The sequence below is a fragment of the Jatropha curcas genome, chromosome 2 (genome assembly GCF_041381405.1).
Source record: "Jatropha curcas cultivar XTBG-Jc1 chromosome 2, XTBG_Jcur_1.0, whole genome shotgun sequence".
In the NCBI taxonomy this organism is placed as follows: Eukaryota; Viridiplantae; Streptophyta; class Magnoliopsida; order Malpighiales; family Euphorbiaceae; genus Jatropha; species Jatropha curcas.
Window position 1 is genome coordinate 25,924,701 of NC_143152.1, and position 19,567 is coordinate 25,944,267.

Consider the following 19,567-nt stretch of genomic DNA (forward strand, 5'->3'; position numbering starts at 1 on the left):
TTCAGTTTAAAATTTAAAGGAAGTCGAAAAATGGAAGAAAGTCGAACCAACATGGTGTTGAAGAAAACTCACACTTCTAAATATGAAATTAAAAAAAAAAAAATTAAAAATGTTAAATGTGCTCTAATACATAGGCGAACATAGCAATTTTAGGGGACAAATCTTTAAATATCTAAATCAAAAGAGGTTGAAGGTAAAGAGAATAATAAAGAAAAGTGCAAATTCTGAATCTACACCGCAAGATTTGCAAAGTAATTTCTACTTTTTTTTGTGCGTGTTTTTTAAGAGAAGAGGGACAATTCTGTTCAACATGGTTTTGTCACTACTCTTATGTATATTATATCCATAAATATATATTTTTTATAATTAAAATAAAATAAAATTGAAATAATTAATCTTTTTCCAAAAAAATTAAAACATGACCAAAAAGAATTGAGAGAACTAAAAAGCATCAATTTGGTTGGCTTTTAAGATATTTACATAGCATGATGCTCATCCCTTCTTATTGCTATATTCATATGTCAAATAAGAAGTACTCTCTCTCATCAACTTATATAATTTCTTGTTAACAAGGTCTAATCTAGTAGTTTTTTCATTCACACGAAGAGTTTTTACCTATTTAATGAGTTAAGGGAAAAACTACCTTTATTTTGTAGCTCTCGGTGTCATTTCAGTCTATTATATCTTTTAATGAATTAAAAAAACTCATACATCTTGAGGGACATAATTAAATTGAACGTTTGTTGATAATTCATATCATGTATTAGGCTCCAAAATGATTCAAAAATACTCGAGCTCAATTTGAGTATGATCCGTTGAAAATTTATTTATTTTTGTTTTTTATTTTTAGCTTTTGTTTTTCAAATTTAGAAGAAAGAATTCCCATTTTAAATTATTTATTTTATTATTTGCATTTTAAAATAGAGCCAAATGGAAATAAAGATTTATATATCTACCTCAATTAGCTTTGAATTAAAGTTTAGTTGTTGTAATATTTATTTTAAAAAAGAACGAATTGCTAAAGAAAAAACTACAAATAGTAATTTTTACTTACTTTCTCAGCTTAATTTTCAAGAAATAAATTGTTTATTTAAAAATATATATATATTATTATGTCAGCCCATTTTTTAAAAACTCTAGTATGTTTTACTTATTTTCTCAGCTCAATTTTCAAGAAATAATTTGTTTATTTTGAAAAAAAAAAAAAAAAAACTATTATTACAGCCCTCCTTTAGACTTACCAAATTAATAAAAAATACTTATGGTCGAAAGAACTTCAACTCGAGGCCTTTTACTTTTTACATAAGTGAAAAATCCAACTAAATCACACATGACTGAATAATGATAGTTTATTTGATATTTTGTAAAAATAATCATATATAATAACCATACATTGGAAAAAAATAATTTTTCCACACACAAAATCACTATTAATGCTTATTACTCAGACAAAAAAATAATTACTAAATAATACTAATTTCATTGTCTATTAGTCATTAATTAAATTGAAAAATTAAGAATTTTTTATAAATTAAAAAACTAAATTCAAAATTAATCAAATTTGAGTATGCATCTACTTTAAAGCTTTCACTTCAGAGAAAAGTTTAGAAAGCGAGAGAGAGAGGTTGGGTTGTGCTTATCTTTTTGCTGCTAAATCTTTAATTTCTGTCGCTAATCTGGGCCATGATTGCTCTAAAAAGGTTGATAGAACCAAAATCATTTTTGGTTGCTGAGTCAGGCAGATTAACTTTTGTGCTTAAGCTGGAAACTGTCCCTTCACACCCACTATATCCTCTGTAAAGATACCAACTGTTGCCCCCATTGAAGTGATGCTTGTTAGATAAGTATGAGGTAAAACACATGTTAATGTCCCTAAATTTTTTTAATTTTATAAAAACTAGAAAAGTATAGGGCACAAAATGGGATTTCCTTTTATGCAATTTCAATAACTTTTATGGTGAAAATTTTTTTTTTTTTTTTTTTTTTTTTAATATTGTTACACTGCCATTAGAAACAAATTGATTCATATAGACAATCTAATCCTCTGGATTTATATTTTATTCAGCACATGTCCAACTTGTCTCCATCTAATTCCCATATTTTGCATCCACCAATTAGACGCAATACATAGACCTGCTAGTGAAAATAAATAGGAAAGAAAAGGTAGCATTAGTAGCAGCATACGTCTTGATGGGAGCACAACTAGTTGAGACCATAATCTCTCCCCTTATCATTCCAAGCAAAAACTATTTGATTTGTAGTTGAAGAAAGCATTATACTAGAATTGGAGCAAATTGGACATGATCTAATCATAAAAATTCAAAACTAACAACAGTTTCAAACTGTTTTGTTTCAAACAGATAAAAAGGGTGTTATTCCATAAACTGGTTAGTTTATTGCCAAACTCACTCTAAATGATCTGCATGCAAGACACATAATGACAATGGAACTTACTGTTTTCTCGTATGTAGTACAGAAACAGCAACTCCTGAACAAAACAAGAAAGTTTAGCTTACCATTATTTAAGCTGACTAACTCGTGTACTAATTAAAACCACAAGAACGTTTGCATACATTTTTGTGAAGGAAAAGCACCCAGATTTCAACTCAACATCAAGCAAAAGAACATGTCACCACCTCTCACTTGACACAAGTAAATGTCTTATCTATGCACCAAAAAAGATGAATATCCGCGTGATAAAGCTCATATCATCTCCCTGTAAAGTCAAAATTTTGATGAGTTGCAACAACATTTAAAAACAGAACAGAAAAAGGAATCCACTAACATGGGTATGAACGGTTGTGGAAGATCAGTGCAACAGCCACTATACCACTAATGCCCTAGAAGGAAAAGTTGTGGAAGAAAAAGTGTTGACTCAGATGATTGTCAACAAAATCAAAGTGCACTGTAATCTCACAGGAACCAAGTTATGATTAATTCCCTTAGCTTAACAAAACAAGTACTTGGAAACTCGATGTGGAGATGAATCAAATGAGATTATCTTGTGCTTTAAACAAGATTATTGGCCCATCTTCAAGTGCAGAAAAAACTAACATCCCCAAGAGATAAGGTTTTGCGTGGAGATATACCGCACTATCGTATTGGGGATGATCCTGGCAGTAGGACCAATCAATGGATATATATTAAAGATACAGAGTCCAGGATAATGCATGCATGAGGCATCTCAAAGGTGAAAAAACAATCCAGAATTTAATGCTCATTCAGCATGACCATGTGTGCGTGCATGCATGAATGTGAGAGACAGACACAGACAGAAAAGGAACAAGCATACAAGTAATAGTCATCTGAACATAAGAAACAACATAAACAAAACAATTGCACCGAGGCATTGTTTACCAGCCATTGCCAACAAACCCTAAAAACTAGATAAGGTTGGTCAAGAATGTATGATTTGCGATAATTTTAAGACAATGTATATCTGTCTGAACCTACAATCAATCTAAACTTTCTCATAGTTTCCGGTGCTTTTTCTTTATGTTTCTTCTTTTCTGGCAGTCCAAATAATCAGGCCAAGAAAGCGACCAGATAATTTTTAGAGGACAACATGGTGCAGTTTTAGGTCAATTGCAACAACCTTATACCAACATGTTTTGCAATAGATCAATTTTGATATTTGCAGGTCCTGCCAACATACTGATGTAAAGCAGAAGAGACCTAAGGCTTGACAATAAAAGGCAGACACCTGGTCTTTGGACTATAACAGCAGGCATGCATCCAACAGAAAGCAAAGATACTAGAATCCATTCTCAAATATGCAGCCTAATGTAGATAAATGAGAGAGTTCCTTTATCTGACGTTTTAGAGGCATTACTTCACACAATTGTGTTATAATTGGCATGTCACAAGCATAGGACGATATTGGCCATGCGTAACCAATTAAATGATTATTTCTGTAGGAAAGACTAAAGAATAATACCACGATTAATCCAAACAGAATGGGAAAAAAGGTTCTTGAAGGTTCTCACTTGCAAATTATGTTCAATGGAAAAAAAGAAATTTCAATAAGTCTTTGACCGATTGGACTTTTCTCTAATTTTGCATGCTATTGGCAACCTTTCCATCTAAAAAACAAGTGATTTTCTAATACAAGAAGGATTAAGTAGTGGAGATAATACAGAGGAAGTACCTAATTAAGTTCTGAAAATAAGGGCCTCTGACTAATTTATTTGAATATAACCTCAGGACTAAATAGTACTTCACTTAAATATATATTTCCTTTTCTTTGTAATTAATATGTTTAAGAAGACCCAAAAACATGACCTAGTTACAAACAAAAGTTGATATTTATTCAGCATCCACCGCCTTACAGATACACACTCACATATATACATATCCAAGACACCCTGCTACTTAATAAAATCAACACCTAATTTCAACATGCAATATTTTACCAGCACAGCTAGTGTTAGAGTAAAAGAACGATGCAAACAATATTCTCAATAAAAGTTAAAGAAAATCTAGAGTGAATGAGGAATGAGGAAAATTTGTATTAAGCCAAATCTGTCAATACAGCTGCTGGTGAATATTCTTGGAAATCAAGGGAAAACAGAATTACAATCAAAGAAGGAAAAAGACAAAGATGGCTGCAAGCAACCCCCAGGCTTAGCCCGTGCAGATATACTGCCCAAAAATAACAGAATGCTCAAAAGATACACTCCCCTTTCCTGTCTGCTACCTTTAAAAAGGCAAGATACAAAACTAATTCAGCTGACGTGGTAATCTTTCTTGATTCCCAATCAATATTCTTCTATTCTCTTTGTTGCCCCTTCTAGAATAAACTTTAAAGGGCCTTGGGCCTGGATCTGGAATGCTATCAGCTAGCCACCAATCCAGCTTGGACCAGAAATCAGACTGGTTTGTAACTGGACCAGAATCAGCCTGAAAGTTCCTGCTTCAAACCCAAACCAAAGGGACCAGGTTGGTTCCAGTTTAGGGTTCCAGCAAGAAAAAAAAAAAAAGGCACCAATACTGAGCCTCACTAGAACCAAAACTAGACTAAAATCAGGAGGACGAATTCTGATCCCAGTTCCTAATTTTCTAGGACTGTGACTGCTAGATCATTGAACCAGCCACCCCTAAGTAGCAGGGTCAGTTAATCAAGATATCAAATTCAAGTTTCATCACTAAACCACAATGGTTTCCAGCCTTTACCCAGGTAATAGGTCTCAACCATGTACCATATTTGTTTACTAAACCTTAGGTACTAGCAGTCAAAATTTATAAATTCTCTAAAACTTCAAAATATGCTTTTAAGCTTTGATGCATCAACAATCACAGAGGCAAAGAGTTGATAGTCCATAATGCTTCAATGATTTCTTCAGTAGTCAGTGCAACCCCAACGATTCTCTATGATGTTATACATCAATGTTCCTAATACAAACTATTTAAAGATTTATAGTCATCTATGTTAGATTGCCGAATGTCATTGGAAAGAAACAGCTGATACAAAATACACCAAAAGTTCAATAATTTCAACAGCATAATAAATCAATATGTTCATAAGTAGACATTTAAAAGATACAAAGCATATAAAAAAAAAATCTAAACTTACATTGTCTATCAACTTTCACTATTTAAACATTTCCATTTGAATACAATTTACAGGTTATCTGCTGCAGATTACTCAAACACAACCCAATCACAAACATTTAAAGCATTGGCTTGCCAAATTATAGGCTTAATAATATGCATCAACAATCAAAGAGAAAATGAGTCACTGGTCCATAACGCTAAAAGGAATTCTACACTAACTGGTGCAAGCCACAAGGACCTTCTGTGTCTATGATGCTACATCACCCTTTCTTCCTAATAGAAAATGTCTAAAGATTTGTTGAGGCTATCTATCCTAGATTGTTGTGTGTTATCAAAAGACCTGATATGAAATGCAAAATATATTCAGATACTTCAACACACATTAAATCAATTTGCTTATATCTCAGGCACTTCGAAATCAAAAACCATAAAAAAAAAAAACAAATCTAAACATCCATGCACTGCAACTTCCACTTTTTAAACATTTCTATCTGAGTACAGTGTAGAGATTATTCACCGCTGGCTACTTAAAAGTAATCCCAGATGCATTATACTAGTTGATAGTCGATCTGAAGTCCATGCAACAAGGGATGGGAACTTCCCAAACAGAAGCCAATTTGGCCTGACTCAGTTTTGAACATTTTAGTGTTAGCTGATAAATTATTTTCATTCCCTTATAATATTCAATACAAAATTGTTAATGATTCTCCTTAATCCCCACATAAGCACAACATAAACAATAACTGATTAATGTAAATATTAGATTAGGATTACATCCACTTATCTGCCCTCTCAACCATTAGTCTCCTCTCGAGGATCTAACTTATTCACTCTATATCAGTAAAAATCAGCAAAAGGACCCTGGACGTACAGGTCAGTCGTTTTCGGTTCCTACCAAAGTCCAAACCAAATAGTGCCCATACTTGGCATAAAAATACTCCTTTTCTTTTTCATTTTTTTTAATTCCCAAGTGCACATGAGGGGGAGGTGGAAGGAAGAAGGGAGGATTTGGATAAGTTTTAGCAATGCCAGTAATTTTTTGTTTTAGCCATGCAAAATCTGGCAAATTGTTCATTAGTTCGTAGCAAGAAAACAACATTTTATTATTTTCAATCTTGATCCTCATGAACTGTAACGAAGCAACCTGCCTCAGATCAGCTTATGAATTTTTCAAGTACATCAATCTATTTGCAGCAGAGAAGCAGAAATCAATCATACAAGTCACAAACACTAAAATCATGCTAAATATAAAGTGAAGCATTTGGAAACTCAATATACAGCTTCATTAAACTGAACACAGCACATAATACATATAGATTTACAACTGTTTATTCTTGAGGAAAGTGACAACCATTACCTGATCATCTTCCATTAGTTGACATCTGATTCACATCAAGTAGCAACTCCAATATCCTCACTAATCATCACAATTTGCTCTCACATGAAGTGGCAGAAATCTATTAACAGAACTACTGAAACTTCGTTGATTCTCATTTTAGAATTTGACACAACAGTAGCTAGAAATACTACTAATTCCAGCTGTCCAATTTCTCAACATGCTTAAAGCTAGAATGACTGAAACACCTCTAGAACCCAAGAACTAGAACCAAATCAACAGTTTTTGGTTTGGAAGCCATAAGTTTCATCCTGTTGTAAACTCATGTCAAAAACTTCAGACTTCGAATATCAAGAATTTCACAGACTGTCACTCCGATTAATCTACTATCCATCTTACTCCGATTAATCTTAGTATAGTCATATCCTCTTTGCTTTCTATCTAAACATGCTTAAAGCTAGAAGGACTCAAACACCTCTAGAACCCAAGAAGTAGAGCCAAATCAACTGTTTTTGGTTTGAAACCCATAACTTCCATCCTGTTGTAAACTCATGTCAAAAACTTCAGACTTCGAATATCTAGAATTTCGTAAATTCTCGCTCCGATTAATCCTACTATCCAACTTACTCCTATTAGTCTTATAATAGTCACTTCCTCTTCGCTTTCGATTTATACGAACTTGCCCTGAACCAATAGAATCTACACCACTCTTGAGAATCTTACTGCTATTTATCTTAGAATGATCACTTCCTCTTTGCTTTCTATCTAAACCAACTTTCCCTGAATCCATTGAACCTACACCATTCCTAAACCTACTTCTATTGCCCTGCTTCCTGAATTCATCACCATTTCTCCCTGAATCCATTGAACCTACACCACTCCTAAACCTACTTCTATTGCCCTGCTTCCTGAATTCACCACCATTTCTCCTTCTAGTCTTCTTCTCCAAGCCCCATTTTCCACTCTCTGCATCTGAACCATCTTCTACAGACAATAAATCCACATTCTCATTTTTCTTTCTAGTCTCCATATCCATGCTCCATTTTCTCGCAGAATTATTTGTATATCCGATTTCTGACTCTGAACTAGGTTCAGTTTCTAAAAAGTCCACATCTTCATGCGTCCTAGGTTTGAGCCGTTTTCTTGTCAAATTCCTACCATATCCATTTTCATTTTCACTGTCTAAAGCAGAACCCTCTTCTCCATTCCTTACAATCTTACCATAAGGCCTTACGCTATGAACAACACCTTTAGGAAAAAACCTAGCAGAGGGGAGGCAATCTGGGGTAGCGAACAGGCGAGGCCCATCCCTATCGGACCACAAATCAAATCCGCCGGGTCTTTGAAACCGGTCAGCCAGGACCTTCACTTGTTCATCTGCCCCTACAGAGAACAAATTCGGTGCTTTCTCAACAACCTCCCACGGTCGCTCAAGCTCCCCAACCGCCGCCTGTAGTTCTGCTCTCTTTCGCATTTCGTAAATTTGCCTCTCCCGGCAGAGCCGAGCTTTTAAAAGCTGTTTAGCTTTCTTTGCCTGCATCCGCTTCCATTGCCACCTGGATACTCCACCGGGGTACGTCCTGGGCCCGCCGCCCATGCGGATTATGGTTGTTTTGCGAGGGATGGGTGAAGTGTTTAGAGAGAGTTGGGAGAATTTAGGGAGGAAAAGTGGGTTTTGAATTGATAGGGTTTTAGAGAAGGAGAGGTGAGTTGGGATTGAGAGAGACATTGAAACTCAATATCGAGTTTACAGGTCAAGAAATTCCGGCCAAAGGCGAAACAATGAGTGGAGGAGTGTCTCCGCGACTTAAGCGCCGAGAAGATAACAGGAGTCGAAGTGCATCGAGTCATTGTGGACAAGTAAATTTAGAAAACAAGTGGATGCATCCGGCACCAGTGGTCTAGTGGTAGAATAGTACCCTGCCACGGTACAGACCCGGGTTCGATTCCCGGCTGGTGCATGCTTTTTTACTATTTAAATTTTTTACTTTTGTGAATCACACAACATAATACAATTCATTTATTATTTTTATTCATAGGTTGCCTGTCTCATTATCATTATTTGAATAAATTTGTTTTTTAGAATACATTATTTGAATAAAATTTTGCTTTTCAGTGAGAAACACATTTGTTTTATCATCATAGAAGGATTAAATTTTTTTTTTTTTAAGAAATAAAGTTTTTTCATTCAAAATGTTATAAGAATTCCTTAATTATTAAAATTAAGGCAGAAGTCCTAGTACATAAAAAAAATAGACTTAAATCCTAATTCTTCCTAAAAAAAATCAAAATCAATTCCATTTTTGTTAAATTCAATTGGTTTTGATCAATTTGGTCAATTCCAATTATAGGATTCATTTTGTTAAAAAGAATTATTTTCTTGAAGCCAGGCTATTTGATATATTTTCTATGGGTAAAAGTCTTGACTGCTTCTTGGAGAAATTTAAAACAAATTGAATTTTTTCATTAGTGAAGTTTCAAAATTATAAAGTAGGAGTTATTATCTTTTTCAAATGACATAATTTTTTCATTAGTTATAGTAATTAACAATATTTAACTCCCAATGAAGGTTTAAAAAGAAGCTAACTTCAAAATAACTACATAAAAATCAGTCCATCAGCCAAAGATGAGTTGTAAGCTATTGTTTTGACTGCAACAAGACAAGCTAAGCTTATGTACTTTCTTCCATTTGTAAAAGATAAATCATATACATATAAAAATTAGATCTATAAATACTGCATTAACAAGAAGTTTTTTAAATATTATACCCAATAGCTAAGAAGGCGGAGCAGTCACTTTCCAGAAAGAACTCTGCACGTGCAAATGGCACCAACATGTTAGCCTGCTGGGTTTGACAATCAACAACTTGTTGTTTAAATTAAATTAAGAATCATCTAACTACGTTCCTAATGCAATAATATTCATGCAGGGACAGTGATCTGACATCCACCTTCTTAAATCATAAACAATACATTATATATATGCACTCTGCTTCTGTCTCTCTATGCTCCAAGTTGTCCTAAACCTTCCTTATGCTCCCTCTGCAAAGGGCATCATGTTCCCCTTCTTAAATATTGGTGATATATAGTGGCTCTATGCCCTTTTAATTAAGGGTAGGCTCTAACTCTTATGTATATCTATAAATATATTTCTAAAATGTTTCTCAAACTCATGTCAGATGAAAAGAAGAACTATCATTCTTATCTACTGAGTAATCTCGTTAAACATAATGATGGTTCTATAAGTACTAACAATTTAAGAATTTTATTTTATATATTGAGTTTAAGCACTTAAAGTGAGCTTAAATTTCAAGTTTCTATAATTAAAATATGCTATGTTGATAGCTTCACTTTGAAAATGAAAATTCTTTAATTATATGATTTATATTTTATTAATTCGTTAAACATAATGTTTTATTAATAATAATTCAATATTTATCTTAGATTTTAGATTTCAAATGCATGTATGAGTATGATGGACATTTATGCCTAAATTCTACAAGGCATGTCTTATGCATTAGGGTACACTACCTCTAGTGAAATATACCTTTGTTTGTTAGCAGAAGACCCATTTTTCTTGTAATTCAAGTCAATATACCTTCTTGTTCTTCCAACCATCTTTATTTAGATTTTATTTTACAACATAAACATTAGAAATGAAAAGATTGAGGTCGCACGAAAAGGAACCTATTTGATACAATATGAATTGTTTTTCTTAGTTGTTTCCAATCCTTGGTTCATAAAAGATATATGTTCAATCAAATCATATGGCAATCTTACAACAACTCTCCCCTCCAAAAGAAGACATGCACCAGACATTGCATGATTCAGAGATGTTGATTCTTGCACAAGTTCAATTATTTTGACAAAAACACCTCATTTCTCTAATTGGTTAAATTACCTGAACAAGATATCACTAAAAGTGTTAATGATTATAAGTAGCATTATGGACAACGCAGTAAAATGAATATTCTCCTTGATTTATCAAATTAATAATAATAAAAAATCTTATGGTTGAAAGTAGAGGTCAGCATTTGGTTTAACTAAACTAGAAAAACTGAATTCGTTCAGTTCGGTCTAACCGATTAGATTTCATAATGACCAAAAAGAATCTTAGAGCATGAAAATCAGTTCGGTACTGAAATGAACCAAATCAATTTGGATTTTTGATTGTTCCAAAGCGAATCATTTATTTTGAGCATAATATCAATTCGGTTAGCTATACAAGTGACCAAACAAAAAACCGTTTGGTTATCACTATTCAATCTGAACGGTAACCAAACTCTTAAAAATGTTGACCGAATCAAATCGAAATAAGTCGATTCATCTATTCAATCCAAACCGAATACTGCTCACCCTAGTTGAAATCACTTTTCACATTAATTAGAAGAACAATGAAATCAGATTAGGGTAGCATCGTCTTGCTTGGGGAAGCTAGTAACCAGTGATTTTCACTTGCTTGGGGAGGCTACACCTCCCAATGGCTTTAATCTAGAGAATGATTTTTTTCCCTCTTAGTGTTTGATTAAGAAACTTTCTTAATTACCAGATTCTGATTTATGGGAAGTAGAGCCTACCTAAATTAGTTAATTATATTTCTACAAATCAACAATCAATTAATAATGCAAAATAGACCTAATATGTTACAATTTACAACTCTACATATAAACATAACAGGGATATTGTTCCCCTAATTGAACTATTAGCTGTATTTTCTAATATTGTAATGCTTCCACGTGTATCTCTGTGTGTTCCCCCTACTCAACAGACCACAATTACCAAATTCAATAAATTGATCTGTATAAGTATTATGTATCCATGGAATCCAACAAAACGAAATTTCCATCAAAGCCACACGCTTGTGGGATCTTCCTTTCAGTTAATGCAAGACTCCTGTGTATATATAATACCCAAAAGCCTCCACTTCATCTTCACCACTGCCTCAAACTCACTCTCATCATAATCAATGGCTCCAATTCTTCTTGTTTTCTTTATTTTGCTGTCAAATGGTTTTGTGGGTCTAGCTATGGCTAATGGGTTTAATCCCATGCTCCAGTCTGACCCACCAGTTCCTAGTCCCAGGAAACTTGGAAAGCACCAAATGGTTCAGTCCTTGGTTGCACCGAGTCATAGCCCTACCCCTAGCCCATCCACTGAGCCACAAGGGAAGGGGAAGGTGCACTATTATAATTCTACAAAAGAAAGCAATTCTTTGGACCCAAAAGCTGCATCTGAGCCTCAAAATGAAGAGAATGTTATAGACTTAAAAGGGCAAGAGATTCATGTGGTGAAAAAGCGTCACCACGCAGTGGATAAGTCAGTTGCCGGTGGTGGTTTGATCCTTGGGGGTCTTGCCACCTCCTTCTTGGTAGCAGTTTTCTGTTACATTAGAGCTACTGGAAGACACAAACAAGAGATCACTACTGTATAATAAGTAATTTGTACCATTTTAAATATACGTATATATTTGTGTTTAAAACTGTAAAGAAAATTATTAGATTGGTAGAAGATTGTTATGTTTTCAAATTTAATTTAAAAAAAAATGAAATGAAAATTTTCTACTGGTTAATTAAAGTATAATATTCAGTTATGACGATGGCAATTCATAATATAAAATATTTTAATAATTCGCATTATAATATAGGAATGGTATTGGAAAATTTTCAAATGAGCTCCAGATTAAATATACATTTATACTCCGTTTGTTTTCATAAAATAACTTGCAAGAAAATAACTTGCTGAAAAAATTATTTATTTTCCATTATTTGGTTGTAATATTAAAAATTAGTTTAAAATATTAAAGTTTTTGTCTCATAAGATCATAAAAAATATTAATTATAATAGAAATTTTATAATTTAAAAATTTTATTATTAAATATAAGAAGAATGTAAAAAAACAAAATCTAAATTATGAAAGTCACCCGTGGCCAGTGGTGGTAGCTGGTGGTGGCGGCGGTAGTAAATGGTTACTGGTGGTAATAACAATGATAATTAATAAATTAAAAACATTATGGATTTATAAGATTTGTCAATATCCGGAAAATGTTTAACTCTCTTAAAAATATAAGTTATTTTCCTTAAAAAATGACTTAATTTTTCTTTGACCAGAAAAATATTTTTCGTTGACGTATTTTTCTGAACGCTCCAAACAACGGAAAATTGTGAAAAATATTTTCCTGCTAGTTAATTTACCGAAACAAACGGAGCCTTATAAAATATTATTTTATTTAGATGTTTTATATAACAAAGTATATGTAAAATTATATATAAAAAATCATATATTCTATTAGTCTCACAAGCTATTAAATCAAATATTATGAACTCTAAAAGACGTTGGTTAAATACTTTCATTATTATTGAACCCTAAATTCATATTATGGAAAGTTTGTGACACAATTGTGCTCTAAATTAATTGTTTGATTATCTACTAAATATAAAATAATTTAAAAAATAATTAATTAGTGTCAAACACTAAAAGAATGCTAAATATTAGAAGAAGTAACATTTTATAAATTACTCTCTTAATATCTAATTAAGAGTGCTACAAATCTTAAGTTACCGAATTGTATTATTGAAAAAAATAAGTTATAATCCTATTAAATATTACTTCAAAAGTTATTATCAATTTAATATTTTGACGAGAATTAAAATACTAAAAATATTTTAAAAGCGATCGCCAAAAAAGTATTATAATATCTCTTGTTAACCAAAAAAACGTATTAGAATTGCTAGCTTGCATTCAGTTTTGGTTTATAAATATACCAAAATTAATTTTTCATTTAATTTTTTAATATTGTAGCATATGAATAAAAAATTAATAATAAATTCCAAGAGTATTAAAATAAATTAAAATGGTTTAAACACAATTCTTAAGTTTTATTTAAAAAGTTATAACAAAACTTAACTGAATTTTTTTTTCCATTCTTTGATTTCACAATTCATTTTACTATTTTAAATCAAAATGATTTAAAAAATTAAAACTGATGGCTTTAAATTTGAAAAAAAAAAAAAAAGAAACTGAAATCAAATTGTAGAGACACAGTTTCAGTTTCAATTTCAATTTTAATAAAGTCAAGAATTATTGATCGTAATTTTATTTTGATTCTTTCAAGGAAAAAAGAAAAATATAAAACATGCTTTAAGGACCGAAGGAAAATTATTCAGATGGGCCTAAAAAGGATTCCACATATATCCACAATCCATTTGGCCCTTGAGTTCTATTTCTGACCATTAACCGACGCGAGGAATCCAGAAGTCTACCTCTCTGGAATAACCGAACAATTAACCTTGCTTGCTGACGAAGCCAAAACCGATGTCTCGACCGTCTTCGATTCATAGACAAAGCTGACTGCTTACTTTTTCACTCTACAACGTTACTAAAAACGATCGAAGCAAATCAACAGAGATCGAAAATGGCTGATGAGAAATCTGTAATGGCAGTGATAAGGGCTGCAAGGCCATCGTTTAAAAACGACGCTGATAAGATAGCTTTCGTCGTTCATTCGTCTTTTCTCGCCGCTGGTTACGCGCTCACCGCCACTGGTCCCCCTGCTTTCTCCGATGCTGCCTTTTCATCTTCCTCTACTGGTATTCCCTTGCTATTTTGAAATTCTCTGCGAATTTTAACTTCGATTTTTTCTTTTCTTCCCATCAACGAAAGAAAATTAAATCCTCTCGTGTTTCGTGTAGACGAGGTAGGAATTGAACACTGGAATGACTCCGACAATGAATATGCATTCGTATATTCAAACCCCGAGAAGGGTGGAAAGAAGGTTTTAGTGAAGTGTTTGGTGATGAATGATAAGTTGTTTGTTGATGCTTTGGCTGATGCGCCGTCATCAGAGCCTCTCCATCTCGAAATCGAGTAGGTTTCTTTTTTTTTTTTTGTTTTTTTTAATTATTTACTTGTTTTTAGCATTGTTGGATTTCTCCATTCAAACGTCTAAATTGTGCTGGTGTTTGGTTATTTTTGCAGTATCAAAGAGTTTGTTGGGCACAATGGAGGATCAAATTATTCAACCCAATTCAAGAATCTAGACAAGCTTGTTAAGAACCTCGATGCAGAGCTTTTGTCTAAATTGGATGGTTCTTCTTCAAAACCAAGTTCATCAAGCAATCAGTCAAGGTAATTGTGTTTCATTCTGTCGGTTACCAATTTTGAGGAATTCATACGAGCGGTGCGATTGTTTTCTTAGCACTTTGTTCGGTAGGTGATGATGAAGGAAGGAAAAGGGGATTGGAAGATATTTCAGTTCAAACGATTTTTTGTTTTTCCAAGCATCCACATGTGAATTCACAACTTTGTTTTATTATGTTAAACTATGAAATTAGTGATAAGTTGTTTATGTGTTGCACATTACGGAAGAATTCTGTTACCAGTGGAACCTTTGCTAGTTATCTTTGTTGGGAGAATCCCTATGATCGTTGATGATGAGATGCGAATTCAGTTTGAGCTTTAGGTTTTAATTACAGGGAAAAGTGTAGAAACATACCATGTAATATATTGCCTTTTCATCTTTTGTATAAGTATAGTATTTTGGCTTCTATCCATCATTATTCAGTACCATTTTGGGCCAAATTGATGAAATCATGGTTCTAGAATTGAATGAAATTGTAGGATATATGGTGCAATTTCTCAAATTCATTTAGAAATTACACAGTTGCATGTAAAGAAAACAAATTGGAGGACAGAGATGAAGAGTGTGATTTGGTCTTCTACTTTGTAGAGAAGAAGAAGAAGAAAGATAAAGAAAAGAATACGTAAAAAGTATTTGGAAAAAAAAGGGGTAGGAGGTAGTTGAAAATAGGGAAAGAAATAATTAGGAATTAAAGAAAAAGAGATAATAAGTGTGATTTTAGAAGAAAGTGGAAATAATTGGAAGACAAAAAAAAAGCATCTGGTTCATTTTCAAATTTTAGAATCATAAAGTTGAATTGAATCATGATATTTGATTTGCAAATAGCAAGATTCCTCTATGATTTTTTTTTTTTTTTTATTTCCACTGCACATGCTCAATTCAAATGGTTTGGTGCAAATTCTGCAATTTCGATTACTATTTTCATTGTCAATGTGCTCTTTATGCGTTTTTTTTCCCCCTTATCTTCTATATCTTGCAGTTTAGAAACAAAAGATGGATCAAGGCATAACGTAAATGAGCCTGGTGTTCGTTTTACTCAACCAAAAGGCCCCCAACTTCATCCCTCAGGGTATGTTTATTGTTGAGCTTTTAGTTGGTTATGAATGGCGATGTCCTTCATGTTATGTGGCAGATTTACATCCGGCCATAATGTAATATAGTCGATATTTTTTCTGTTCTACTCCTATTTTGCTAGTTTTGAATAGCTGGAACTCATTGAATAAGAAACACAATTTGCCGCGAGAGAAGAATTTGGTGGCTGTTAGAGTGCTGACACTTTAGCAGGCAGCTTTTGAAAAAAGAGAAGCAAAGGGGGCAGGTCAGGATAGGGTGATTTTTTTGTTTTGGTTGGGGTGAGGGGGAGGGGAACTCAAGGCTAATTTGTCTTGCAAAATACTAAAAACATAATCTCATATTTCATCATTGAAAAGCCCAAGAAGAGCCTCAGAATAACTAGATAAAATAGATTTTGTGGACTATTTTTCTTGGTCAAGACGGACTATGGCTCCTAAATAAGTAAGAAACAAATAGATTCTGGATTGAAATAAAAAACTTTGAATATAATAATAATAATAATAATAATAATAATAATAATCTTTTAAGTTGATTAAATAAGAAGATACTAAATATTTCAAATAGAAAAATTTACAAGGAATATGTTGAATTTCATTGGTATAATAATGAATAAAATCAAACAATTCTTAAATTTTGTCTCCAGTGCCTTGGAAGTAGTGCATTGCCTATGACATTATAACAAAACTTCCGGTTGGATTTGTGATTTTAGTGCACCTATAATCTTAGTGCGGTTATACATCTTAAATGGACAAAAAGTGCACCTTTCTTGCTCTGTGACAGTGCAACAATTAAGGTGCAAAGCCTTGTGCCTTGAGTAAGGCTCACCTGAGGCATGCCTTAAATAACTGTCACCATTTGATGGTGATCTGCAGACTGTTTTGTGAAATTTTGCAATTAAGATGAGATAGTTTTTTCATTTGTATTCATGACTATGAAGTTTAGTAGGTTAATTGTATTCAAGACTATACCTAAAAAAATTTTTGTTTTTGGGTTCTATGGTTCTTTAGCTTTTGACAGGTCGCTGGTTTGAATCCGGCAGGTCGGACCAATTTGTTAGAGTTAAGAACGCAGCAGAGAAAAATTAAAGAAGAAGAGAGAAGAAGAAATGGAGGTTAGATGATATTAGAGATTGGAACTTCCATTAAATGAGATTTGAGATTTACAAGCAGGTCTTGATTGAGGAATAAGAAAGATAATAACAGAAAGGGAAAATAAAGTAAAAAGAAAGGTTGCAAGCAACCCCCAGGATCAGCCTGATACAGAGAGAGACCCCCTGCCAAATATCAAACTCTATATCTTTTTCGATACCCTCTCATTCCAATCACTAGCTATATATATGATTTCCCCCTAACAGAATCTGCTGATGTGTCCAGCCCTCTTTGTTCTTTGTTTCTTCTAGAATAAACCTTGTAGGGCCTTGGGCTTTTCTCAACAGTCCTATCAGGAACTTCCTTTGTTGTTTGAAGAATGTTTATTTTTGTGTTACAATTTCCTTTCTTTCTCTCTCTCATATGACATAATCTGCCTGATTCTGTCCATTGAGTTATTTCCTTGCTCTGTTTGTAGAGTTATACTTCCTCCTGTTAACCCAATTGGCGGTAGTGATCTTTTTCCTGGCCCTGGTGCTGGAATGTATCCAACTAGGTACAGATATTGCAAATCATCTCTTACTGATAAATTGCTACTGTGTCAGATTATTCCAATATTCAATTTGCTTAATTTTTTTTTTTTTTTTTTGTTCTGTTTCAGGGATGACTTCGGAGGTGGAAGCATGCTTCTAGGTTTGTACTTCTAAATTTGAGTAAATCCTCATATTTTCCTGATTCCGGGAAAAGAATTATTAAGTAAAGAACATAAAATGAGAAGGCGTGCACAATTTTTTTTCATTACTGAGTTTTTGATTGCAAGCAGGACCAAATGATCCTCGGTGGTTTGGTGGAGAGCCAAATTTTCCTGGCAGACAACCGTGAGCTCTCTCTCTCTCTCTCTCTCTCTCTGTGTGTGTGTGTGTGTTACGCGCTATACTATTGTTTGCATAATGGAATTAATCATGAAGAAATTTATTGAAGCAGGGGTGTTCCTCCAGGTGCTCGTTTCGATCCATATGGTCCACCTGGTGTTCCCGGTTTTGAGCCCAATCGATTTGTTAGGTATATCAATTTTCCACTCTTAAAACTGAATACCGTCTATAAGTTAATTTAGAATGTCTTTCCCCCTCTCTTTACCATAGGCAAGAAGATAATAAAATTAGAATATCTTTTCTTTTCCCCTCTGCATGTGTGCTGAATTTTCCTAGTAGTTATTGATTGTGCAGTAAGATCTAGAATGTGGTATTCCATTATGGTCCAATTAGGACCTCCACTGACTGGTCATTTTGACCTGGTTTTCAACAGAATGATCTGAAATACCATTCTCTAGTATAGGCCGTGCTTGAATTAGCTTGAGCTCACTATAGCTTGCACGCTCAGTGGATATCTTACTGTTTCAACTGCCTCTTAGAAATTTTCCTTTGCAAAACGTGATGTTAAATTACAGTTGTAAATGCTGTCGTCTTTTTATAATTGGCTGTGCATGGTGGGAACTGGTACTCTATATTCAGTTATCCCATCTTTTACAGTGTCGTTAGTAGGAAATGGTGGGTTCTTTTGTGTCTTTGTTCTTCCATAAATTCATTGTATTATGGAGGTGAGATTATTTGCATTGCATAATATACAAGATACCAGAGCTGACTCCTGACTACTTGAGAATTCAAAGGTTTAGTTGAGCTGTCAGAATGGAGATGCTGGCCAGTTCATTTGATGCATTTCTAAGTGAATGGTTCTCTATTTTAATTCCACTTTTATATTTGTTTTCTGGAATCTGTCATATAAAGTTATGAACTTGCAATTGGTTTAACAACGTCTACATAGTATTCATCAGCATTTGCATGGATATTGAATATTTCCTTTTGCATAAATGCATGTGAGCAAACTTTTGGATGCAGCGTGCTAGATTTGACCAGTCCGCAAACACCTGTTAATGACAGACTTATGCTTATATTCATCATGGTGATACTGTGAAAACTGAGCATTTGACATTTCTGTGGTTTTATATGTGTTGCAGAAACCCAAGAAGGCCTGGAAGGGGCAATCATCCAGATCTTGAGCATTTTGGGGGTGATTCAGGTTTCATTTAATTTAATGTGTTTCTGGAAACTTGACATTACTGCTGTCTTTTGTGGAAAACGTGCATAACTAGAGGAAGCTGTCAAATTCTGCTGAACTTTTCTGTAAATTAATTATGGTTATGGATCACAAAAGCAGTGTATATTGCTAAATATTAGGAATTTTAGCATGTTGGTAGATTTTGCTGGTCAAGTTTACTCAGATTATTTGAATTATTGATATTTTATAGCTGCTCGAAAATCGTAACGTACTTAAAACTCTATACAAGCAAATTTATTATGAATGTATACTTTTTGACAGATA

The 19,567-nt window shown here is 33.4% G+C and overlaps 3 protein-coding genes and 1 non-coding gene across 4 annotated transcripts; 3 read left to right on the plus strand and 1 right to left on the minus strand.

The window, feature by feature from the left end:
* Positions 1–1,500: 1,500 nt before the first annotated feature.
* On the minus strand, positions 1,501–8,710 carry EMB1513 (copper ion transmembrane transporter). The gene is given in 3 exon segments (XM_089718094.1): positions 1,501–2,488; positions 2,574–2,716; positions 6,911–8,710. A coding segment is annotated over 1 exon segment (1,272 nt). The 5' UTR covers positions 8,619–8,710; the 3' UTR covers positions 1,501–2,488; positions 2,574–2,716; positions 6,911–7,346.
* Positions 8,711–8,779: 69 nt separating this feature from the next.
* On the plus strand, positions 8,780–8,850 carry TRNAG-GCC (transfer RNA glycine (anticodon GCC)). Its single transcript has one exon. It is a non-coding gene; the product is annotated as a tRNA-Gly (tRNA).
* Positions 8,851–11,840: 2,990 nt separating this feature from the next.
* On the plus strand, positions 11,841–12,319 carry LOC149498475 (uncharacterized). Its single transcript, XM_089718555.1, has one exon. It carries the CDS (start codon positions 11,855–11,857, stop codon positions 12,317–12,319), a length of 465 nt encoding a protein of 154 aa, XP_089574681.1. The 5' UTR covers positions 11,841–11,854.
* A 1,785-nt stretch (positions 12,320–14,104) lies between these two features.
* On the plus strand, positions 14,105–19,567 carry LOC149498476 (proteasome inhibitor-like protein). Its single transcript, XM_089718463.1, has 9 exons — positions 14,105–14,475; positions 14,578–14,752; positions 14,864–15,013; positions 16,006–16,095; positions 17,667–17,744; positions 17,850–17,881; positions 18,012–18,066; positions 18,173–18,250; positions 19,203–19,567. The coding sequence occupies exons 1-9, from the start codon at positions 14,301–14,303 to the stop codon at positions 19,273–19,275; spliced, it is 906 nt and encodes a 301-aa protein (XP_089574589.1). The 5' UTR covers positions 14,105–14,300; the 3' UTR covers positions 19,276–19,567.